The 26,423-nt window shown below is 36.4% G+C and overlaps 1 protein-coding gene across 1 annotated transcript in view; it reads left to right on the forward strand.

The window, feature by feature from the left end:
* The first annotated feature begins 316 nt into the window (after positions 1–316).
* The window catches only part of PKHD1L1 (PKHD1 like 1), a 139,158-nt gene continuing 113,051 nt past the window's right edge, over positions 317–26,423 (forward strand). The window contains exons 1-11 of the mRNA XM_081817137.1: positions 317–471; positions 2,252–2,341; positions 10,816–10,960; positions 12,182–12,290; positions 13,537–13,594; positions 14,721–14,814; positions 18,237–18,290; positions 18,916–18,989; positions 20,057–20,099; positions 23,778–23,848; positions 25,048–25,158. Of these exons, the coding sequence (XP_081673263.1) occupies positions 399–471; positions 2,252–2,341; positions 10,816–10,960; positions 12,182–12,290; positions 13,537–13,594; positions 14,721–14,814; positions 18,237–18,290; positions 18,916–18,989; positions 20,057–20,099; positions 23,778–23,848; positions 25,048–25,158 (922 nt within the window). The 5' untranslated portion in view covers positions 317–398. The remainder of the gene's footprint in view (positions 472–2,251; positions 2,342–10,815; positions 10,961–12,181; positions 12,291–13,536; positions 13,595–14,720; positions 14,815–18,236; positions 18,291–18,915; positions 18,990–20,056; positions 20,100–23,777; positions 23,849–25,047; positions 25,159–26,423) is intronic.

A 26,423-nucleotide genomic window follows, 5' to 3' on the forward strand; every position in this document is an offset into this window, starting at 1 on the left:
TATGTAGGCCTAGAATTTTAAAAAAAAGGGAGGGGACGGGATTCACGGAAAACTTGCCCACTGATCCCTCTTACCAAAAGGAGTGGAGTCATTACACTTATGGGGACAGCCTTGAGACGTCAGGACCCAGGTTTGAGCGTGGAGGTCTCATGACCATCTGATGACCACAGACCGGTCGGGGCCGGTTCGGTTCTCCAGCGCTGGGGAGTGTATCTGCGTGCAAATCCCAGAGGTGCAGCGGGACCGCCCGGGGCGGGGCGGGCGTCGGGTGGCGGAGTTCGCCCGCGCGCGTTGGGAGAGTCAGGCGCGCGTGCCAGTCGCGGTCGGCGAGCAGAGCCCGGCACTGGCGGAGGCTGCGAGCGAGCGGCGCGCGCACACTCTGCGCGACTGACGCGGCGATGGGACACCTGTGGCTCTTGGGAACCTGGGGCCTCTGGGGGCTGCTCCTGTGCGCCGCAGACCCCCGCGCAGGTAACTTATCCGGGGCGCCAGGGAGGCGAGCAGAAGGCTGTGCAGACGCAACCCCTGCTCCCGGGGCCGCGGGAGAGGCGGGACTGACTGCCTGGCACCAGCCCTGCGCCAAGGCTGCGGGTGCGGCTGCATGGCGATCCTGGGGACCTCTCTGGGACCCGGGACCTGCAAGGCAGGCCTAACAGACAGACAGAAGAGAAGAGGGATTGCTCTTAAGTCGTAAGAGTTACTGCTTGAATTATGGAACCTCACTGCCCCCACCCACAAGTGACTCAATTGAAAAAGACACTGAAACTTGGCTGGGGGTGGACGTAGGGGACACAATCTGAGTCCGCTCTCTTCTCTTCTTGGGTGCCTTTACCCCATCGAAGGGAGGACAGTGTCCCCCAGTAGGACAGGAATGGTGTCTGTGGCTGGTGTCAGTCCCTTTAAGGGGCAGCTGCCCTCTGCCTTCAAAGTAATACCCAGGAGAGGGTTAGAAGAGACTGATAAGATAGAAATTGGAGTTGTCCGTTGAGATAAGGGAGGATGAACCTGAGATAGGTGGAGAGCAGCACGGTCTTGGAGATAGGATCCAGAGTCCTCGCTGGAGTTTCCTGCTCTTGGCTGCTCGAAGTTATAAATGTCCCTGAAGCAGGATCAGCCTTGGAACTCTTGGCAAAGTCAGACCCGTAGTACAGAGACATTTGAAGTCCATGCTAAGCTTTTTGCGGGCAGGAATGAACTATATGATTATAATTTTTTAATCTTTTCTCATACATCTATTTCAAACAGTCATTTCTATAGCGCTTCTTTTTGTGTCCACTTCAATTTTTCCACCTACTTTGAGAATTGTTACTGAATCTAATAATTATCAAATTTGTACAGCTGAAGCAGAAAACAAACCCTTTTAGCCACTGTGTATCTTTGAGTTGTCAGAGAAGCAGCTTGCTCACTCCTGTGTTTTGCATAGGCTCCTCCCTCTTTCTGGAACTCTTTCTCTCTCCCATAGTTGGTCCAATCCAGCTATTCATATTTGCTCTCCAAGATGCAGCAGGGACACCCCTTCTTTCAAGAAGCTAGTAGGACCCAAGCAGTGTGGATGAAATGCCCTTTCTTGGTCACCCATGACCTCTGTGCTCTCTTGTCACTCCATACAGTCTAAGCTAAGCTTTTGGAAAGTTGAGACTGTTAACACATTTTTATATCCCCAGGATCCATACACCGTTCGTTGAATGAATTAGTGACCATTAGAGTAAGAACTTACTATCATCAGGAGGCTAAAAAGATCCCAGAAATGATCTTTCCTGAAGTCTTACTCTGTCACAGAAAACAATTTCTTCTTAAAACACACCATTAGCTTTTGTACCTGGACTATTCTCTTCCTTTTCATTTATTCTTTGCATTTCTTATGTGCTTATATAATGAATGACTTATTTCTCCAGCATTGTCTGCTGCTGTGTGGGCTGCTAACTGTAGTTATAGATCTGCAGTTGGTTGAGCAATACATGAAACTAAGGGTTTAATAAATGTTTTATAATATGACAGGTAAGAATGATGAAAATGATCATGGATTATTCCTGCCCTTTGTGGCACCTAAGGTAGTGCTTTGCTATGATTTATTTCCCTGTCAAGTCACTGGTTAGTAGTAGAACCACAAATAAAATACGGTGTATTTACTTTCAGTCCTATAACCTTCATGATGTTTTTCTTACAACATGGTTAAGATGTGGTACCAAATTTGATGCTTGAATTGAAGTACTTGACGCTTTTACCTTTACTGTGTTTTAATATCTTTCAGATGGCTCTAAAATAATTCCCAAAGTCACAGAAATAATACCTAAATATGGCAGCATAAATGGAGCGACAAGGCTGACTATCAAAGGAGAAGGTACAGTTGCCTTTTTGGGGGGGGGGGGGTCAACGTTGAGGTATCTTAAAGACTATTTCACATTTAGACATTTATGGTTTAAAAAAAAATCCAGAAGAGTTATTTCTCCATTTGCCCAGAGTAGTAAAACTCTACCCCTTTGACAGCTAACAAAATCCCCAAGAGTCTCTACCATCTGAATTCTTATTATAATTACTTGCTTAATTTAACTCCCAAGATCTGGATTATAATGACTGAACTGAAAGAAATGTCTTTAACCCAACTTTGCAATAATTTGCTTTGTTCTTCATGGGTCTAATAACATTTAATTTATCTTTATATGAAATATAACATTTGGGGGGCCTTGGAGGTAGAATGTTTAAAAAGAGGGAATGATGGAGAAATAGAATGTTAATGAAAGCAGAAAGGCAATTGAAAACAAAACTTTGGATCCCTTCTCCTGCCACACAGTCCTTATCAAATGCTTCATCAAAGCATGGGTTATGTATGACTCTTTCTCCTTGCCTGGTCTTGGGAGGAAACATAGCAGGCAAGCAGTGAATTTATTTAATGAGCAACTCTTCCTAAGATTAAATAGAAATATGTGGTTCTTTTAGCCCTAAGGTCTTCACAATCTAAATAATAGTATTCAGCTTATGAATTTTTGAAGGATAGGAAAGAAAAATATTTAAATACAAAAAGCTATTATTTAGTCTATAAAATCAAAAGAGAAATGAGGTTTTCGGAGTTAGAATCGACAGAGCAAGATATTTAAGTATTCTGTCAGATATATTGAAATGTCTTTCAATACTTCCAAATAACATTTCTGCTGAATGCAATCTCTCAGTGATACACTTAAAATGGTTTATGCCTCTAAATTGTGAAGAATATATTTTGGATTGAAGTTTGGATGTCTTTGTCATTGTCTAAACACCCAAAGGCAATGTATTTGTTAAAGACTATTTTAAAAGTGTCTTTATCCATAGTTTCCTTATATTGTGAATTGCTGTTAAGATAGTGTGCTTGAAAGCTATTAGGTTTTTAACAGAGATTTAAAAGCCTTGAGAAAAAGGCCCAGATTAAAAGAAAACAAAACAATACAACCACTCAGCTGTTTCTTTCTGCCTGGAGACCTAAACTCTTTCTGATCCAGGACCCATGGAGTTTAAGTACATAGACCCAGATGGCCCTTAGTTATAAATACAAAACAAAGCATTCTATTCTCAAGGCATTTTGGAAGAACATCTTTATGAATTTAGCTCTAACCTTTGCTCTTTCATGGACTTTCTGAGTCACAATATATCTTTGTCACTGGTGTCGTGGTGAATTTCTAGTGTTCCTATCTGTCTCAATTTCTGAATGTTCTTGACAGAGAATCATACAACAGTTAAATCCTATTGGAATGGCAGATACGTGCATATCCCCAGCCTGATTTGTCTTCCCTCTTCTTGCCTTAACCACACATTGTAGGTGACTAAGAATGTGTTAGCATATGTCTTTTTTAGAGGCTGAGTCTAAATACTATTTTATATAGGTTTTCAGGGCCCATGATATTTACAGAATGTGTCTAGAGCAATGTAATTAATTTACAAAACACACCAGACCTCCAAAGCTACATGAATGTGCTACTTGAACAAAATTTATTTGGAGGAACTACATTCACATAATACATCAGCGCTGTCTCGGACCCACACTTCATGTTTAGAATTGCATGCAGAGCTAATTTATTAATCACACAAGAAAATTTTCTAAATGGAATTGTAACTACCAGATGATTACTTAAATAGTGGTCCCATATGACTATAAAAAATGTTTTATTTTTGTAAAAGTCATGATGTAAAAATTAAATGTTCTAGAAATGTTTGACTTAGAAAGTGAGTTCTCTGAGATCCCACCCTCTGGAAAGATCTGTTAGTATTTTGGTGTATCCACGTGACTTTTGGCCATTTCCAACATATCATATTCACTTTTACAGGCAAAAATTTGCTACTGCATCACTTTGTTTCAAAGGCTGTGCTTCAGGAGCCAAAGCCATAATTTTACAATTATGATCCCCAAGTTAAAGTGTTTTGAGCACTTTATTTCCACGATCATGGAAATGATTGTGTCTCCATCTAAGAGGACTGATTTAATGAGGAGTGTTATCATTTTGATTATTAGTTCTGGAGTGTTTCTAACTTTATACCTGTATTTCTCAATTGTCTTTCTAATAGTTCCCTTTACTTAAAAAAAAATCAATAAGATGGAAGGAGTAGCATTTTACTTTTAGGTTTTTTTTTTCTAGATATTTCACTATTGCATATGTTTTTATCTAACTGAAGTGTTGAATGATATATTTTTTATAATGTTATGGAAAACACAGGGACTTTGGTCCAGTCTGACTGGTTTTCAGTTCCATCCTTGCCCTTCCAACTCTGTGACTGGGGCAGGTGACTCCCCTAAGCCTCGGCTTCCTCATCAGTAAAGAGGGATATTAATTCCTACCTGTTGGGGCTATTGTGACTATTGAAGAGGATGATGTATCTAAGGTACCCATAGATATTATCTGTTCCATAAATTAGAGCTACTTTATTTTTATCATTTTGTTTTATTTTTATCATTTTTTTGTATTTATGTTATAGGTTTGGTTTCATTCTTTAGGAATCGTCCTTCATCACGCTGTTCTTTTCTTTCTCATTGTTTTTAATGTTACAGCTTTTTGAGTAGGTTTATACTCTCTCACCCCTGCATTTTTTTAACTAGAGAAATCCAAACAGCCTGCATGGTACATGGCAACTGCTGGCTTCAATGACACAGCATTTTCCATGATACCAGCTCAGGCTGCTATCAGAAGAACCAGGTTTGTGTGCCTGGCAAGTCTTGTCTCCGGTGTTTCTGCAAAAGAAAAAATACATCAACATGCCAGGAATTTCCATCTGAAGCCTCAACCTTTTCTGTATCCAGGGTACACCCAACCCTTCCTGTAATCTTTGTGCTTTGGAGTACTTCCAGAGGTATCTTCTTTATATCCAATTTTTAATTTAGAATTATACTTTTTTATTGGACTTCTTTTTAGAGATGATTCCTTTGTATTGCTTTTTAACTCTTTGGAATTAGCTAAAAAATTAGAAATATTTCTATAGTTTTTTTAAGCAATATTTGTAATGAGAATATTTACAAATCTTAATGATTTGGCTCATGTTTTTACTTCTGGGAGATAGGTCTATATATATATGACATAAATATGATGTAAAAATATATATGACATACATATATGACACTAAATATATGTATGTGACATTTAAATATATATATGACATTAAAACAACTCCTAAGCAAAAAACAGTATCATCTTCTGTTGGTTTTGTTTTTTACAATTGTATTTGTCTCAGGAATGCTGAAGAACAGATATGTGTTGCCGTACCAATTTTGTGACATGTGCCTAAGAGGGAAATAAATACATGTATCACATCCTGAGCCATCCCACAAGTAAAACTTTCCATACTTTAGTTAGTTGCCAACAGCCCTTCTGTGTATTTCAAACTCAACATGAACACCAAAGATAAGCAGAAGTTGGCAAAAGGAAAGAGCAGGTTTACAAGTAACTTGCTTCTCTGTGTTTTCCTGTATCTTTTCAAAATTCCATTTTAGCAGTAACTGCTGTCCTAGAATCAAAACTTCAGATTCAATGCAAATATCTTTCACGTGTTAAATTGATGCTTATATTTGTACTTTAGCCTATATTGGATGAGTTCTGTTTGGTTATGGTTTGAGCTTAGAGGAAGAAGTGGTGTTTATTAAAATCCCTACCTTTTGTTGAGTTTCTGCTTACTTTTTCTACCTAAAAAGGATAGGAGAAGAGTTAAGAACATAGGGCCTGGAGGGAGTTACATATGGTAATGGCTAATAGCTTTATAATGTATGTTTTTAAATATTGTTTTTCTCCGAATTATCACAGGTGCCAGGTTGACATCTACAACCTGGATTCGAGTCCTAGCCACCCATTTATTTCTGTGTTATTTATCAAAAGGGATGTTAACACTGAACTTAAATTTCAGGATTTTTATGACCGATAATAAGAGCAAATATCAACCGAGCTCTTAACATATGAGCCAAGCACCATGTTATGCAATATAATAATCCTCATTTTGTCTTCCTAACAATCCAATAAGTAGGTGATTATGGTCATTTTCTTTTTTTTTAAATATTTTATTTATTTATTTGAGAGAGAGAGAGAGTGAGAGAGAGCACAAGCAGGGGGAGTGCCAGAGAGAGAAGCAGACTCCCTGCTGAGCAAGGACTCTATCCCAGGACCCTGGGATGACCTGAGCTGAAGGCAGACGCTCAACCTACTGAGCCACCCAGGTGCCCCTAGTCATTTCTCTGATGAGAGGACTAAGAATGAGAGAGTTCATATCTAAAATTTGAAGGCCCAAAGTCATACAATAAGGACATGCCAGAGTGGGATTCGAATCCAGGACGTTAGGGTTCCTTTAAAGAGCACCATCCCAAACAAGCAGCTTTACTAGAGCTAGAGTTTTAGGGGCTTTGGCATTTGATGAACATCTGGCACAGTGAAGTCCTTAAACTAGGCAATATTTATGTTTTTAATGGACCTTTTTAGAATGCTGAAAATGTTCAATAATTAAAAAGCAATCACACAACAATTCAGCCACTTCAACTATTAAAGGTTATTTAATGTGAGCACATAAGGTAGTAGTGATTTTTTTCTGAAACATACTGCAAAACTTCTTGACAATTGAAAGTCAATACCTAATATTTATTTATTTTTTCTAACATAAGTAATATATATACATAGAATTTAGAGTTAAAGCTACATCTTTCCTGGCTTACTAATTTTAAGTTTATTATTGTACTGTGGAACAATATGCACTGTAGATAATTAAGTTCTGAAATTCAAATAGCTTATAAATTTACATTAATGACATGGATGCAAAGGAAAAGGTTTTCGTAATTTCAAAATATTGTTAGTCATCAATTTGGCAATAGTGGTGTTTTAATGGTAAGCACTTGCGATATTTAGAGAAAAGTAACATTTAAAAACACACATACTTTTACAACTCAGAATTTAGGAATTTTAGATTTTGAAGTGATCAAGGCAAAAATTGTTTATTTACTAACTTAACTTTATTCCAGAAAATATTATAACATTGACAACTTCATAGATTTACTCTGCATATTAGAATATTATTGTCTTTTAAACATTTTTATTAGGAGAATATTTAATTATAGGATTTACTCAATGGAACAGTATCCAATTAATCTTTTTTTTTTTTAAAGATTTTATTTATTTGACACAGAGAGAGAGACATAGCAAGAGAGGGAACATAAGCAGGGGGAGTGAGAGAGGGAGAAGCAGGCCTCCCGTGGAGCAGGAGCCCAATGCGGGGCTCGATCCCAGGACCCTGGGATCATGACCTGAGCCGAAGGCAGACGCTTAACGCCTGAGCCACCCAGGCGCCCCAGTATCCAATTAATCTTAACCATAGGTTTTATTTCTTGGGTTTATTTTGAAATTGAATGTTGTTCCAGCAATATAAAATACTTTTATGTGGCATAAAATTACTTAATGGGTATTTAACTACTTCCAAATCTAGTTTTGAATTTTCATGTATTCATAGTAAGATTAAAATAATCTTCATCAATTGAAAAATAATTTTTTTTCCTCTGTTTCACATCATCCATTTCTCTGGTTCTGTTGAATCGCACACACCCATTAGCATGCAAACATAAGGCTATTTCACCAACCTGAAAAAAGGCGAGAGCAAAATCATCAGGCTTCCTCTTGCTCCACACCCCCTTCTAACTACCACCCATGTCTCTGCTTCCCTTGATAATAAAACTCCCCCAGAAGGTACCAGTATTTGTTCTCTTCACTGATTATCCTCCAATCTTCTCTTGACCCCATGCCAATCACTGAAACAGCATCTTCTCTGCTGCCCCTTGTCTGTACTCTCAGAACAGCAGCTAGTGAATCTTGGAAAGTGTAAGTCATATCATGCCATGCCTCCGTTGTGAAGCCTCCAGCGCTTCCTCACTCAGAAAAATAATCTGAATGCCTCAATTTCTGGTCTCATCTCCTACCACTCTCCTCACACATATTTCTTCAACCATGCTTGCTAATTCTTGATCCAGAAACATGCTCCCACCACAGGGCCCTGTGAACAGCATGTTCCCTCTATCTAAAATGCACTCGCCATAGGTATTCTCCTGGCTTACTCCTTCCAGAAGGTTTCCTTGACCATTTATGTCACATGCCTCCTATATTCCAGGAATAGGGTTCGGAGATGAGAAGCAAGAAAGTCCTGGAAAGAGGCACGTGAAGGTGGTATGAGCACAAAACATGCAGATCTATGTCTCAAGTTAATTCCTACAAGAGAGGATCCCCCACAGAGGAAACAGAAAAACCAGGTTGATTGAATGACTCGTCCAGGAGCTTCTCTCTTTGGCTCCCTCAATGCTTGTACAGCGGGCCCAGGAGCAGAGGTGCCACAGGGTGAAGGCTGTGCATGGGTTAACACCATGGACTTTCTTTCACCAAGGCTAAGCTACCCACTGCAGTTGCTGAATAGCTAGCCTGCCAGTAGCAGAGACCAACACTGAGCCCTCAATAGGGGCCATCCCTCAAGAAGTCCACCACTTACTTAGGGACAAGTTGACGGCATGACTCCCCTTCTCTCATTGAAAGAACAGAGATACATTATTGCTGGAACAGATACTGACTCCAGATACAGCTTTTGCCTTCTCCATTCACAGTGCCTGTGTCACTCTGAAACATGTGGGCTAGTAGAATGAGGGAATGGTCTATAAAAGGCAAGCCTAAGATACCAGCTTGGGAACATCTTGCAGGATAGGATGCCGGCCTCCATCATATGCCATATGCCTTGATCCCATGGCAGATACATGCTATTCTTTCCTGATAGACAGAACACATGGAGCTGGAAGTGAACGGTTACTCTCGGTCATTATCACTCCCAGTGATCTGGAAACGGCATCTGTGCTTTCTGTCCTTGCAGTTTTAGATTCTGCTGGATTTGGGTCTGAGTTTCCAGTGAGAGAATGCTTTTGCCAGGGATCCCTATATGGGCTCCCACTGAACTGAAACTACCATCACTAACTGATCAGTTTGAATTCATCAAACATAATTAGTAGCCTACCAGAGATAATCAGTTCTGATGATCATGAAGAGGTAGGGTTGTTTTACCTAATGGAGATAGGGAAGAATATGTCTGGAATTCAGGCTATTCCTGGGGTTATCTCTTGGCTTCCATGTCCAGATGACTGTGAATAGGTAATTATAACAACCATAACCTAACAAGGGTAAAGCAGCTAAGGGCTCAGACCCTCAGGTTGAAGGCTGGTGTTGCTCCATCAGCTTAAGTGCTGGTTAAGGGTAAGGAAATCTACAATGGGTGGTAAAGAGGGGGTATGGTGACTATTCATTATAGCCTCAGGACCAGTTGTATCTTGTCCCACTAACCCTCTTGTATCAAATCTTTAGCAGAGCTTTTGGCTGGTTACCACCTTGGAGACTTGATACTGGATTATATTTAAAATGTGGGGCATGAGCATGTCCATATGGTGTGAGGAGTCAACTGTAAGAGATGCCTTTTATATTCAGCTTCACAGTCTCTTGTTCTCACCTCTAATTCTAGCCACAGCCATGGCAGATAGTCCCCCATAGACTGTGACTCAGTCTATGCTTGCAGCTCTTGCCTTCTGTTCCCATAGCACATCTGTCTACTGTCCCAGTAGACAGGGCTTCACCTATGCAGTGACATGGGACATTGGAACCCCTATGGCATATGGGCATATGTGCAGCCTGAAAGTGCAGGAGAAGCTATTTCACCTGGAGAACCCCCAACTAATGGGGACAGGATTTGATGAAGAAATGTTTGATTCTTTGATTCCGAGAGGAAGCCCATATTTTCCTTGGGAGTTTCCAGCAAGATTGTGCTCCAGCTGTGCTCACAGCCCAGGTTTTCTTTCCTCAGGTCTTATTCTCTTTTCTCCCAAAGGGGTCACTACTCAAATAAATCATATGTTACAAGTCCTCACCTCAGATTTTCCTTTATAGGAACTGAAGGTAAAGATCCCGTCCCTTATAAAATACTGTTCCCCTCATCTACTCTTTCTATCCCATTGGGCCTCCTTTTTTACATAGTAGTCATCCTCAGCAGACATAGCATCTGACGGGGAGGACGGGGAGAGTCTATTTTCTCCAGCCTCCACACCCTACCACTGGAATATAAGCTATTCAGTTCTGCGCCTGGCAAATAATAGGTGCTCAAGCATTACTTTTGTGAAGAAATGAATTGAAAGTGAGTTTTTAAGCTTCCAAAAAGGATTACAATCATAAGGACAAATATAAAATAGGTTAACTGCTTATTTCAGTACTATTCCTTATTATTTATTGATGATTCAATACTGAATGACAATTGTGAGATCTTTGAAAACAGAATTCTAATAATAATTCAGTGTTTTTACTTTTCCAGGTTTTGCTCAAGCAAACCAGTTTAACTATGGAGTTGATAATGCTGAGTTGGGAAACAGTGTGCAATTAGTTTCTTCTTTCCGATCAATTTCTTGTGATGTAGAAAAAGATTCAAGTCATTCAACTCAAATTACGTGCTATACTAGGTATGTTTTATAGTATGTTTATTAAGAGCATTTTTATCATACACATATTAGTATTATATAGTTTTTTATATACTCTGGCCATTATAATATTTTCTGAAGATCAGCTGTTTTTTATTTCATGATGTTTAGACTATTTTATAGCTTTATTATATTCAGTTGTAATGTTCTTTCCACATATTGGCACAATAAAATAAACTCTATATCCTCCCCCAGGTTATTAGAGCTATTATCTTATCATTATTGATCTATTTCAGAAGATAAATGGCTACTATTAAATTGTAATGATGCTCCTCAAAATATCAAAATTATGCTTTCCTGTCCAGTTTGATTAATTTCATTCAAAATCTTGACATTAAGATTAAAGATGATCATTTTGTATAGTGACATTTCAAGTTCTTTACCATCAGTCCAAAATGATGTTTGTTATTAACAACTTACGGGAAAAATTAATCACTTTAAATGGCAACTTTTATTTTATTTTATTTATTTTTTTTTAAGAAATTGTATCTTTGAGCCCTTGGAGACCTTTTTTTTTTTAATATTTTATTTTATTTATTAGAACAAGAGAGAGAGAGAGAGCATGAGAGGGGGGAGGGTCAGAGGGAGAAGCAGACTCCCCGCAGAGCAGGGAGCCTGATATGGGACTCGATCCTGGAGTCCAGGATCATGACCTGAGCCGAAGGCAGTCGCTTAACCGACTGAGCCACCCAGGTGCCCCAAAATGGCAACTTTTAATAATAAAACAGGTGGCACATTTTCCAGAGGATTTCATCTTTATCAAGCTTGTTGGCTGTTTTTCAGCAGCAAAAGCTTTCTTAGAGAGAAATTTGATCAGAACTTTAAAAAAAAAAAAAAAAGCATAACATAACTGTACCAAGGTGATGTATTATTGTTTTAAATGGTTTTTCCTACGTTTGTTATTGCATTTGTTGTCCTTTTCAGTAAGCACCAGTGCACTTAGAATAAGCATTTGCCTGAGGTCCATGATGTTAGAATCTGCAGTACAGAGTTCAAGATGGAGATCCTCCATAATCTAGAATGGAATTCTAATAATTTAGAATTCTAATAATATAGAATGGAATTTAGCTGTACATCAATTAGAATTTTAGACACTTTTTTTTTCAAAAGTGACTTGTAGTCTGGGGCAGTATTTTTCCTTAATAGTATACATTAAATAAAAGGGTCATTGCATTCCTTACATGTTCTCCATTTGCTTTGCAGAGCAATGCCAGAAGATTCCTACACTGTGAGAGTCAGTGTGGATGGGGTTCCTATTACAGAAAGTAATACCTGCAGAGGTCGCATCAACAGCTGGGAATGCACCTTCAATGTATATGGGAATCTCCTCTTTTACTTTTGGATGATCAATCTTGTGCTTGCTTTCTTGCTGAATTGGGCTTTTATTTTTTAATTTTATAGATTGTTATCTATTTCCACACTAAAAATACACTAGCATGTAGCGAAGGGTAACTTCATTCAGTTTTAATTATCTTCTATGGTAGTGGAATCCCTTTTATCATTTCTTGTTTCCCTCTTTAAATTAATTTTATTAATGAATTAAATTTTATACATTAAATTTTTTTCTTGTTCACACTATTTTTTCTCTTTCTCCATTTCTACTCTGAGTTTGATTTTCCTTTTCTTCATTTTCAATAAGATCATAACTACTTTTCTTTTTTTTATAATTTCTAATGCAATGAGATAAAATATGATTGCACATAGCATAGAAGTCATTCAAAATTTAGTTACCCTATATGTAGATATTTACAATAATACATTTCTTCTAAGGACCATCCCATATATTTTTTAAAATTATGTCTGTCTATCAAAAGTATTAGAGTTTCCATCACCCTTGTGGGCTCCCTGGGATTCTCCTCTCTCCCCATTCCTATTTGATGTCACAATTCTTAAGAATTATACTTGCATTGCTCTAGAAAATTATCATTAGCTTCATTACTAAAGCTTACTCTGATGGACTTTTTCCAGGTTTTGCTTCTGTTTTGCAATGTGCTTTGTTATTTCTTCTCCATAGGTTTAAATAAAAGAAGACTTTCTGTAATTTTATTCCCCCAAATTCCTAAAAGTTGTTACGAGAGAGCCTTATTACTAGGGTTTGACTTACCCTGATAACAAAGGAAGATTAGGGCGCCTGGGTGGCTCAGTTGGTTAAGCGACTGCCTTCGGCTCAGGTCATGATCCTGGAGTCCCGGGATCGAGTCCCACATCAGGCTCCCTGCTCAGCAGGGAGTCTGCTTCTCCCTCTGACCCTCCTCCCTCTCATGCTCTCTGTCTCTCATTCTCTCTCTCGCAAATAAATAAAAAATTTTAAAAAAATAAAACAAACAAACAAACAAAAAAAGGAAGATTAAATATTAAAATTCCAAACTAAAAACATTGAAATGAAAGAGAATTTTTAGTGGGTAAGGAAAAGATCTTGAATAAGCAGAATAATAATATTCTAAACTTTATTTTTTATATGTGAAAAGAGGTATTTTGACAGTCATATTGTAGAATTATTTAAATGTAAATCATGTAAGAAGCAGAGATACTAGCTTATTGACAGTATTATTTTACAGGCAAAAAGTTTCAGAACCCCAACGATAAAGAGCATCACACCTTTATCTGGGACTCCAGGTCTGTTATATGACAGCTGATATAATATCTTTTTTGGTTTCTGGTCATTAATTTAATTTTTAGTATATAAAATTATTATATCTGATAATTTATAAATAATATATTTCTGATTATACAATAACTCCCAATATTATTTCAAAAAATGATTTTCAGTGATTATATCTGAATCTGCTATAAAGTATTTTACTATCCCCCTATTGGACATTCAACTGGCTTCCACTTCATTACAGTTATAATTATACCAGTTTATAATCCCAAAAGGAATATGTGAGAATGCCCTTTTCTATAATCTTGACAATTTTAGGAACTAATTTTTTCAAGTATTTATATGAAAAATATAGTAGCTTATTTCTAATTTTTCCAATTCTTGATTTATGCAATTAAATTTACTTATTTATGTATATTTATTGGCCCTTTGTATTTCTTCTTTTATAAATTACTTATTCATCTCCCGGTTTAATTTAATGCTAGTCAATTTTTTTCCATATTAAGTTATAAGAATTCTTTATATTTTAAGGATATTAACTATTTATATATCATATACATGGGAAATATTTTTTAATTTACCATTTGCTTTTAAATTTTATTAATGGTTTTTCCTGTCATTTGGACATTTTTAATTTTTTAAATTCGATCTATAGATTTTAATTATTGTTATTTCTTCCTTCATTTTTATGCTGTAGAAGGCCATACCACCCCAATTATATAAGTATTATATAAATTTATACTTATTTTCAAGAGTTTTTATGGTTTTATTTTTATATTTAATTTTTATTTCTCCTAGGATTTATTTACTTTTTTGGCATAAAGTAAAGTCGGAGCTTATTTATTTTTTCAAATAGATCATTCATGACCCAGGCAATATTTATTGAATAATCATTGTTTTCCATGAAAAACTTCTTTAATTTACAAATACTTATAAATATTGATTTAATACTATACATACTCACTCATGTTTTATTGTATTTGTTAGAACTTTCAGAACAGTGTTAAACAATAGTCATGAACATGGGATATAAATGTCCAGGTCCTGGTTTCATTAGGAATACCTCTAATGTTTTGGTATTAAGTGTATGGGTGTGTGGGTAGGTAATCTTACACAGAATTTTTTGTTTGTTTGTTGTAGGCACACTAATAACTATCCAAGGCAGAATCTTCACTGATGTCTATGGAAGTAACACTGCATTAAGCTCAAATGGGAAAAATGTTAGGATTTTGAGGTAAATTTTCGATCTGGAAACGTATTCTTATCACTCAGGTGGGATATGGTATTCCAAAAATAATGGGCTCAATGATATTAAAAATCACTACAGTGTGAGGGGATTAACCAGCATATTTTCAGCCATATTATAGGAAGAAAAGGAGACTGTTGGATGATTCATTGACATGGAAGCAGTGGCCAATATGTCTTTCTTTTTTGGTCTGACATAATTCTTTCATTTTCTGTGATAGATTTTATTTTATTATTATTATTATCATTTTTTTTAAGATTTTATTTATTTATTTGAGAGAGAGAGAGAATGAGAGACAGAGAGCACGAAGAGGGAAGAGGGCAGAGGGAGAAGCAGACCCCCTGCTGAGAAGGGAGCCCGATGCGGGACTCGATCCCAGGACTCCAGGATCATGACCTGAGCCGAAGGCAGTCGCTTAACCAACTGAGCCACCCAGGCGCCCCTTTATTATTATTTTTTAAGATTTTATTTATTTATTTGACAGAGAGAGACACAGCGAGAGAGGGAACACAAGCAGGGGGAGTGGGAGAAGCAGACTCCCCACTGTGCAGGGAGGCCGATATGGGTCTCGATCCCAGGACCCTGGGATCATGACCTGAACTGAAGGCAGACACTTTTTTTTTTTTTTTAAGATTTTATTTATTTATTTGAGAGAGAGAATGAGATAGAGAGCATGAGAGGGGAGAGGGTCAGAGGGAGAAGCAGACTCCCTGCTGAGCAGGTAGCCCGATGCAGGACTCGATCCTGGGACTCCAGGATCATGACCTGAGCCGAAGGCAGTTGCTTAACCAACTGAGCCACCCAGGCGCCCCGAAGGCAGACACTTAATGACTGAGCCACCCAGGCACCCTTTGTGAAAGATTTTATTAATAGAAGGCACATGAAAGCAAGCCCAATAGTAAATGAGTTAGTCATAGAACTTTATATTATTCAGTAATAATATATATATATGCCTCATTTTGCATATATATGTAACTGTGTAGCCTGGAGGTCCATAGCTTAGTCAAGATCCGAGAACTGGAGTCTCCTGACATGCAGTTTGGCCTTTTTTCTTCTACTGTAGTGGTGTATGGGAGAGGGCTGAAACTAAAAAAATGGTCAATAACTTATTAACAGCCTCGGGTTTGAATGCTGGTTCCTCCATTTACCAGCTATGGACCAGATGGTAACATTGGCTAGTTACCTAATATCAAAAAATAATTGTCCACATTTTGCATTGGAAGCTAGCTTTGTCACTAATCTTTCTGTAGCATGGGTGTGGTTTTCTTAGTGCTGCCTTGACTGACAGCCCTGTTCATTCCCCACAGAAGGAAGTTCAGAATCAGCTTTCAAAAGGCTCCATGCTTATTAAATACCGGTGTAAAATGGATAAATAGATAAATTAGATAACAATTCATACAGCAATTAGAGAATTTTAATTAGAGAAATATTAAAAAGGTGATATGTATATATACACACATACGTGTATATAGTTTTATAAAACAAGTAATTTGAAAGGTTTTACTAAATGAAATAAAGGTAATTTAGGTGGCATTCTATGAGGTAGAACTCAAATCACATTTGTATGCATCTATAATATTCTGGAAATGTTCATACTGGTTCCCTACATGTAGTAAGTACTAAATAGAGAAACAAATGTTAGCATAAATATTTTGTTTGCTTCCATATAGTTGAATGTTATGAATGGTTTATATTCCAATTCTTAGATGGGGTTTTCTAAATCATCCTTTGCTATAATAATGCTAAGAAATAGAAAGCTTAATCTTTAAGGAGGTTCCTTCCCCACCCCCCACTGTAACTGAAATTTACTTCTGTTCAATACAAAGGAATGGATAGAAACTATTTCATGGAATCACAGAATTGCAGTCAGCAGGGACCTCAGAGATCAGGCTACCAAGCCCATGTACTCTGAAGCCCTGAGATACTGTATATAAACACAGAAAAACTTTCACACACCTATTAATGTGAGAGGCGAAGGCCTTAGAATTGTGTCTATCCCATTTCTACATTTCACTGTGCCTGAATCCCGTTAGCAGGGAGCAATGGGCCATGTACTGGGCAGGAAGTCAGGACCCCAGAGTGTTCAAGCTGCTTCTGTTTCTCACAAATCTTTCAATTCAGCCTAATCTCCAAACTCAGACTAGGTACAAATTATAAAGGACATGCAAAAAGGGCTTGGTGCCCGCTAAGGAGATTTTGGTCTAAAAGATAAGATGAGAAAAACTTAGAAAATATATATATATATATGGCCAAATAGTGTAGTATTGCCATTGATAGGCAAACCCAGACCACTGTGGGGATTATGGAGCGTGGGTAACAGCACCTGCTGGAGCCCAACTGCCTGGGTTTGAATTCCTGCTCTATTCCTTACTGGCTGTAGGCTTGAGCAAGCTATTTAACCTTCCTGACTCAGTTTTTTCATCTATAAAATGGAAGGGTAAGATGGTTGTGAGGATTAAACATGGTAAGTGCCATTGTTAGCTGCTAAAATTATTTAGACACAAGAAAGCGGGAGTTTAGAAGGAGAATATGTATCCATAAATCTCTACAATGGATACAGTATTGTACTTGTATTACAAACCTAATGTAATGATAAATGAAAGGATTTGTGTGTACACGTTTATTAAAAAGTTTAAAGTTCTCTGCAAATGGAAGTCCTTACTTTAAGAGTTCAGGTTTGTATCTGCAGTTACTTTGAATCTGGGATTTGTTGGCACAGAAGCTGGGTGGTTTATTCTGAGTGTGGCCAAGAATACAATACCTGTGGGTCCTGCCTGCAAGCCTCCAATAGCATCAGGTTCTAACATCCTTAAAGCAGTAGTCAACCTGGTCAGCTGGGAAAATGCAGACCAAGGTTTCCCTGCAGCCCGACCCTGCCTCTTCTCAGTTTGGGATTTCCATTTCAATGGCACTGAGGATGTTAGTTGTTCTCTTCTTCCTGATTACTTGTGGGGCTTTGGCTGTGGCCCTCCTTTAATTCCTACCTATAGTTTGAAACTTACTGTATGTTACAAAACATAAAATTCTGTTTTGTATTTGAATTAATTGAACTGCAGGTGGAAGGGTCCCCATTATCTGTTTCCACATTTTCTATTCCTGTAGTATTATCACTTTTTAACACACCAAGTATCCTATAATTATCATGTCTATTATCAGGTCTCCCCCAGTTAGAATGTCAGTCCCACAAGGGCAGGATTTTTGTTCTGTTCCCTGTTGTGTGCCAGTGTCTACAGCAGAGACTCTGCAACATAATAGGTAATAAAACAGATGTTTGTTGAACGAATGTGTGATGGATAATAATAAGTGATTGAGAGAAAAATATAAGGTGTTAGTGAGCTTGGTGGGAGGAGAGCATTTTGAAATGATTTACTAAATATAACTTGATCTTTTCCAATAAAATATTTATACAGAGTTTATATTGGAGGAATGCCCTGTGAGCTTCTCATACCACAATCTGATAATTTGTAAGTTATTCAAATAATTTTCTTTGGAAAGTAAACAGTAGATATAAACATACCAGTTTAAGTAATAATATCTAGCAATACTGTATAGCTGAATCCCTTAAAATACAGTATAAATTATAATGTTTTATATAGTAAATTAACAATCATTTATATAGTTAGATGTAACCTGATAACCCCTATTGTCTCCAGTCGAGATGATATGAACTATTGATATGAACAATATGAACTATTGTTTAGATTATTATGTTTTAAGATGTTTTGAGAAACATTTTTATCAAATAGTTGTTTCAGTTGGTAATATTTAAAAATATTTAAGAGGAATATCAATGGGGATAGCCAAATTAACTACAAAATATTTAATTGTAAAAGGAAGCTTTAGGCAAGTATCTTCAACCCAGGCTGGGAAATATTTTCATTTCACAGAAATTTTTGTTAAAGAGATAGTTTCTAGCCTGATACATATTCAAAGTACATAAAGTACTTTTAAGGGAAACACAGTATTTTATTTATTTATTTATCTGACAATAAATGCATCTTTATTATACAGATACTTAAGAAGGGGAAACATTATTTTAGAACTTGAGTGTCAATATAAACTTTGAAATTAACATATATATTTTATTAGGTATGGTCTAAAATTAGATCATCCAAATGGAGACATGGGTTCTATGATTTGTAAGACGACTGGAACTTACATTGGTAAATGTTTATCACCATTCTTCATAATTCTCAGAAATGCCTGACTCTATTTCCTTTTTTTGCATTCTCTTAGATCTCCCCTGCAGCTTCATCCCTTTTTTTAAAATTAACATTTCCTCTTTACCTTGGCTCCTTTTCAGTTTCATGTGAGCATGTATGAATTAACTTTTTCCTAAGGTTTATATTTAAGGTACGCTTCTTCAAATTTCTTTCTCTCTCTTTTTTTTTATTCTTCTGTCCTCCAGAAAATTCCATTATTAATTTAGCTGTTTTCCCTGTAGCTTTAATTTTATGTCGTTTTCTTCCCCCTTGCTCTATGTACTCCAGGCACATAGATCTTATAGTTCTTTTTTTTCCAGTTTTATACTGACATACATCACTGTATGAGTTTAAGTCATATAACATGATGGCTTGATTTACATATATTGTGAAATGATTACCGCAGTAGTTCAGCTAGCACCCATCATAATCTTTTAGTTCTAGAATGGGCTTCACTTTATTCTGTCTCAGAGCCTCTGCAAGCCTCCCATCATGAGAATTTCAGATAAAATGTCGTGTCGTCAAAAAACCCTTCCCTGATGCCCTGCCTTCCACTCTCCAAGTTCATTCTCCTTTTCTTTGATAGCTTTATCGCAGTTTTTAGTTCTGCTCTTGACTGACTGAATCCCTCCCTGCACAATATGCTCTGTTAGGAGAAGAGCAAACTGAGTGCTCACCCTGCATGGCCAACCCCCTAGCAGAGTGTCTCATCCAATTAAGTAGCTGTTGAACGAATGAAAGAAATTTGAGGGCAGATGATTATGTATATGTTGTTTTTATCATTCTCCATTCATTATTATATTTTGTCAAGTTTTTCTAGTTATAACCTCTAGAGACCTTAGTATGTATATTTTAAAATACTAGGTACTCCTTTCAGATAGTTCATTGTCATGTCTTTGAGGATTAATAAATGGTTGCATAATTACAGTTTTAATTTTAAATTTCTTTGCTTTTAAATCAGATTTATAATATATAGTTCTTGTTCTCCTGTGATTGGAAATTTAATTGTGTATTTTAATTAATTCCAGGTCATCACAATGTCAGCTTCATCTTGGATAGTGATTATGGAAGGTAGGTCATTTTGTAAATAATAATTTTCATAATTGATTCAACTGGGTAAATAAAATAAAAGTATATATTTACTTTATGCTATAGATCCAGAGATTAAAAAACTAATCACTTTTTTTCCCAAATTAACATTTAAGGGGTCTATCATTCCCTTGCTCTACTTTGTGCCTCAGACACAGTCTTCCAACTGTTGGGAAATTTAGCATTACCTAAAACAACAAACAAATCTTTGATTGTAATATTGAAAGTGTTCTTTTATGTCTTACAGCTCTTCTGACTTAATTGTAATTTTTTTGATAACTGAATAGTTCAGTTTTGATTTGAACTAATGTAAGAAAAAATAAAATCCCATGGTAAATATTACCTGATAAAGGTGTTCATTTAAAGTATCAAGACATACAGAGTGATGAAAGATAGTAGTTACAGCTTGCAAATGTCCGTCTTAGCACCATATGTTAATAACTTTTATTCACGATTTTTAATAAAGCTAGAAATCAGTTCCAGATATCCTACATCCTAATTTCACTAAGAAAGATTACCATATATTTATAGAAATATCAGAATATGCAAATCTCAACACATGTTGCAACCCTCATATCATAGATAATCATAATACAGAACATTTAGTGGCAGGCATGGTACTAAGCACTTTACATATATTGTCTGGTTGAAGACTCCCAAAGAACCTATAAAACTGAGTGTTATCATCCCCTCTGTGTTGCACACTGGGAAAAATGAGATTCAGGAAAGTTGAATAATTTGCCCATGGATATTCACCTAGTTGGAAGCAGCGTTGGTATGTGAACACACACAGCCCAGCTCCAGACCCTGAGCTTTTCATTTCAGGGCTCTGCCAAGAGTGGTGGAGGCTTTCAGCCATAGAACCACATCTCCTCACTACTTAACATCCTGACACAGGATTCTTTAACCATGGCAGGATTACCCCACTTCTCTGTGCATTTGCAAATGTGTGGGGGGCATTTGTTGGCTGTCATAGTAACTGGGGCATGCTAATGGCCTTTTGTGGGCAGGACTGAGATGCTCCAAACCTAAATGAATTATTCTCCCCAAAATGTCATAGTGTCTCCCAATGAGAAAATGAGCTGGTTAATAGAAATTCAAATAAATCACAGTATTTAGCCATCCAATACTAATATAGCTGTAGTAGATCAATAATAGGATATGTCTGTTGATATTTTTTTGTTGTTTCTGAAGAGAGATGATTAGAAAAGATTGAAAAAGATTAAAAAGATTGAAAAGAAAGGCAATATTACAGTCAAAGTAGATGTTATTCCTGGTTAATGCTCACAGATGCCAAGAGAAGGGTGATATTTGGTCCCTGCATGCATGAAGCTGCAATTGAGGTGGTGAGCCCCAATCCATTATCATTGTATTTAAAGATCTTCTGGTTCCAGACACCTAGAGGCAATAGGTTTATAACAAAATGATGACTGGGTTGCACACTTTCTCATAGACCAATATAGACTGGACCAAAACCATGAAGAATATTATAATTCAAGGGCAAACCATTGTGGATGGTATGTAAATGGTACTAAGACTCACCTTTGTGATTTACATGGGGCAAATGACTTAGAGTCCCATGATTTACCAGTTATTTTCTGCAAGGACATGACCTACATACATATAACTTGATATGGATAGGGCAATAGGATTTTATTGAAAATACTAGAAAATCATGTTAGAAGCAATAATTATTGAGTTTTAAATGATTTCCTGAACTACATATACTTTTTTTTTTAATGTTCTCATTGTCATTCTTCTTCAGGTGAAAAAGATGAATTCTTAATTCTGAGTCTGTATGAAAGGTATTAATTACCAAATCCATCATATATTTCTCAAAGAAATAATTATCCAAAAATAGGTTTGAGTGATCAAGCTTGAATGTGATTGATAAGTATATATAAATCAATGTGTTGCATTAACATGCCCTGAAACTTTCCGTTTTAAAAAGCCAGAAAATTTGCACATAATATAGGCAAAAATATGGCTTAAAATAGTTGATTCTGTGATCTTGACTAATAATTCTTGTTTTAAAGCTAGTGGCTGTTCTTTTGTATTAATGTCTCAGAATTGAGGAAACTCTGTTTCTATATAAAACAATCTTAGGAATTTTAAGATAACTGTTAAAAATATGGCATTTACTACTTAAAAGCAGTTTCATGATCACATGGCATTTAAAAAAATGTTAAATCATTCTTTAAATTAAAAAATCCATATTTTACAAATTTCAGGAGCATAACTGAATATCAAATGAACCAATTAAAGACCATTGTGACTCCCATTCTATATTTCTTTTAATAGCTAACCTTCTCTCCTCTATTACCCCAAGTTCAAACAACAGCTGTTCCAAACTGATAAGGTTCAGATGAGTCTGCCTTAATTGAGAAATGCCTAGTCATTATCAATGAATTAGTGAAAATCACCTCAGTGTCATACCAAATAAATTACATTCAAATTTTATTTCAGGAGGCAATTTTCCCACCAACTTAAGAAGCAGGGTTAATTTTTCAGATCCAGAATCTGACCACAGACAATATTGTTGGAGCTGGCATCATTTCAGATCTTTGAGAATTCAACTGAAAGGCTTATAGCATACAAATATAAATCTAGTATGAACTTCTTAAGTAACTAATTTAGCATACAGAATTTCCAGAGACTCTTTAGTCTTGCAAATGCCCATTATAATGCTTGGGTTAGATTTATACGAGTTTACTGTTGGTCTCAACCACAAGATTTGCATTATCCTTTTAGATTCGAGTTCAGTGTGTTATAAATATAATGAATGGGTTCTGAGTCTTAACATTTCAATTTCTTAATTTCTCTATTATGAATTTCATTGAGGTAATTGAGGAAACAGTATTTAATTTCTAGGATCTGATTCCTTCCCTTCCTTGCTCTCCAGGCTATGAAGTGCAAGTCTGTATCCACCAAAAAATATGAATAGGTTCTGTGTTTATTAAGGGTGATTTAACTCTGGATTATTGGATTATTGTTGACCTGCTTTCATTCATTGTGCTCTTACAAGGATTAGTGACAGGAGAAAACTGTATAGGACACAGGTGAGGAGCCAGGGCTCAGGACTCAAACTGCCAGGCTTCAAATTCTGTTTCTGCTACTTACTCCCTTTGTGATCTTGAGTAAGATAAATAGATTCTCTGAGCTGAACCTACCTCATGGGGTTAATGTAGGATAAAATGGCATAATAAATTAAAAGCTTAAAAAAATCTTAGGTTAAAAGCTTAAAAACTTTAGCATGATATCTGATAGGTGTTCAGTCATGTTAGTTATTCTGATGCTAAATGGGTTATAAGACAGGAGAGAGGAGGGTGGTTAACACAAAAGCCTTCATGAAGACTTCATGTTTTTTTCTGTTAATATGAATTCTTTATTGAGGTATAATTTGCATAAAATAAAATGTGTATAATTTAAGTGTGCAGTTCAGTAAGGTCTGACCAAGGAATGTTTGAGTATTTGTGTACTTGTATATTTGTGTAATCAGTAACTGTATCAAGATGTAGAACATTTTTATCTCCCCAAAATGTTCTGTCCAGCTCCTTTGCAAATTATGACATGATTTATATCACTAAAAAAATAACATTTTTCCTAAAATAAAGTTCAGTTTTAAAGTAAGGATTTTTACCTTTTTTTTTTTTTACACAGGAGTTTCCCACAAAAAATGGCATATTTTGTTTCTTCTCTAAATAAAATTTCAATGTTTCAAACATATGCAGGTATGTGCACTCTGTGTGTGTGTGTGTGTGTGTGTGTGACAGAGAGAAAGAATGAGAGAGACAGAGAGATGTGTGTACTTCATTTCATCAAATCAATGACAATAAGGACTTAAGGCATACTACATTATTTTATGTACTGCTAGGAAAGGAAAAACACCCAAGATGGGGAGTCTAATAGGAAGCTCTGACATTAAGCTAGGACCCAGAAAACTATATTTTTAATATAAGGTTGATTGAGAAACCAGCTCATCACTCTAAAAGAGACAGAAGGGTAACTTGCATGTCTCCCCTTGGGCTGTTGGTCAAGGGAGGGGGAAAAAAAAATCTCCACTGTCAATTTAAACTACAAGCCAGGCAGGACTCTCTCAGATTTATGGTCTCAGTGTGGTCCAAAAGAATACTCAAGCAGATTATTATTTATTTTAACTTACAGAGATCTAAGGTTGGTAGACTCTTAGGAGAGTGTGGGAAGCAAACACAAATCCTCCTGGAAGAATTACACTTCATTCTAGGTCAGGAGTGATGGAGTGGCACATTCAGATTTCAAAGATGTTCAAATGTGAAAAAAAGTGTCTTGGAATCAATCAAATATGATATATCCTGCTTTTTCTATTTAATGTGAAACTCGTATGTAAAAATACATAGAACTTTGATAGATAGAACTTATAAGAATAAATTTGAATAAGAATCTACCATATATCATGCACTGGGCTATTTTACTAATGTACCTGGAACTTTTATATATGAAACCAGAAGACTTACAGTCATAGTTAATGTATTACTATATGAGAAAAGTATAAGATGTTGACTTAGAAATAGAAGAAAGATTTATTCTTTAAGAGCATAGGGGAGAAGAGGCTGTTCTCCTGCCTTCCTGTGTTTTCTTTTGGAATCAAACATCTATCCTCAGCCCAGATTTTCCTTAATTCCTGCGTCCTCCATTACCAGTGTCTCTTTAGTAGCAGTCACCACTGAAACCTGGTCCCCATGAGATGTAGGGCTCTGTGAAAGCCATGCTAACTGTCCTCTTTGCAGGACAAAATTGAAACACCCAATTCATTCATTTGGTCAGTCTACTACCTATGCTGTGCTATGTGTTAAGGCGAGGTAATATGGAAAATTTATAAAAATCAAGCTTTTGTGTTGATGTGTAATATTCAGGACATTTTCTTTAATGTGCTTCTCCTCCCTCTCTCCAGAGGTCACTATGATTTCCCCTTCACAAGGAAGCATTCAAGGTGGCACCGTGCTAACGATAAGTGGACAGTTCTTTGATCAGACAGATTCCCCTGTCAGGGTTCTTGTTGGAGGTATTGTTTATAACTTTTAATATATTACATTATAAGAACAAGTCCTGGCTTTTATTTAATAATTTGTAAGAAGAATAATAGTCCTTTTTCAATTAATATCTTAAATTTAAAGCTGCGTATTTTCACATGGGCATTTGGTTCCAGGGTGTGATACTTTCCCCACTGGGACCTTCCAGGGAGGGCCTTACATGACCACGACTTGGGCTCTTAGGTCATCATCAAAAGGCATTTTATGGTAGCAACATGGCTACCTTCCACAAATTCTCACCACACTTTGAGACACACATACCCTTTATTTAACAAACTTTTGAATGCCCTTCTTGAACTGTTGTTAATTCTCAATGGGTTCATTAGTTATGAGAAAATTAAAAGTATTTGGGGATACTCTTCTCATCCCCTTTTCATTTATTGTGACTTATCTGGACATCATCAGGAATTACTGATGATATTGGCCTTGGAAAGAACATTAATTGATGTGTTATATTTTTACAAATGTGAATAGAGCTTGATTCTCTGGTTATGCATCGTTTTTATGTATCTAGTTTAGGTCTGTTCAAGGTAGGGAGCTGTGCAGCTCAAAAAGGAGATGGAGGATGAATATGATAGTGGAGATCTTCCCACTGAGTCATAATGGCCTTCCCTACCTTGAGCAAATGACTACGTGTCTGGCCATGCAACTGGACACATACTTTTTCTGATACATCCCTCTGCTTAGGTGCTTTCTACTTTTAAGGAATCTGCCCATGAGCCTGCCAAAATGTGATTTCAAGAGAAGAAATTAATATAAAGTAGCCTCATCTAACATTTATACAATATCTTTCTTATCCCTGTGAATCCTTGCTGGTCACCTGCATAAATATTAAAACCTAGGCAATAAGATTTTTAAATATCATATATGTTTTCTGAAATTTTAAATATAAATGTTTTCAAGTATTAAAATCGGGCACAAAATATCTTTAATTTATATACTGTGTTTTATGATATTGTGATACAGTTGATATGCAAATATGACATGTTAATTTTTTATTTTTCATTGCCATCAATGTGACAAGGTTTGAGATTTTGAATCCTCAGTAATTTCTTTTTTAAAACTACATGACTTTTTTAAGGTTTTTTTAAAATTTTAAATTCTAACTAATTTATTGGAGTATAATTACATATAGTAAACTGGGTGTATTTTATTTTTTCTTCCAAGTTTTTATTTAAACTCCAGTTAGTTAATACACAGTGTATACAGTGTCATATTAGCTACAGGTATACAGTGT

Source organism: Leptonychotes weddellii, chromosome 4 (assembly GCF_054177405.1).
Source record: "Leptonychotes weddellii isolate Sample4059 chromosome 4, ASM5417740v2, whole genome shotgun sequence".
Classification (NCBI taxonomy): Eukaryota; Metazoa; Chordata; class Mammalia; order Carnivora; family Phocidae; genus Leptonychotes; species Leptonychotes weddellii.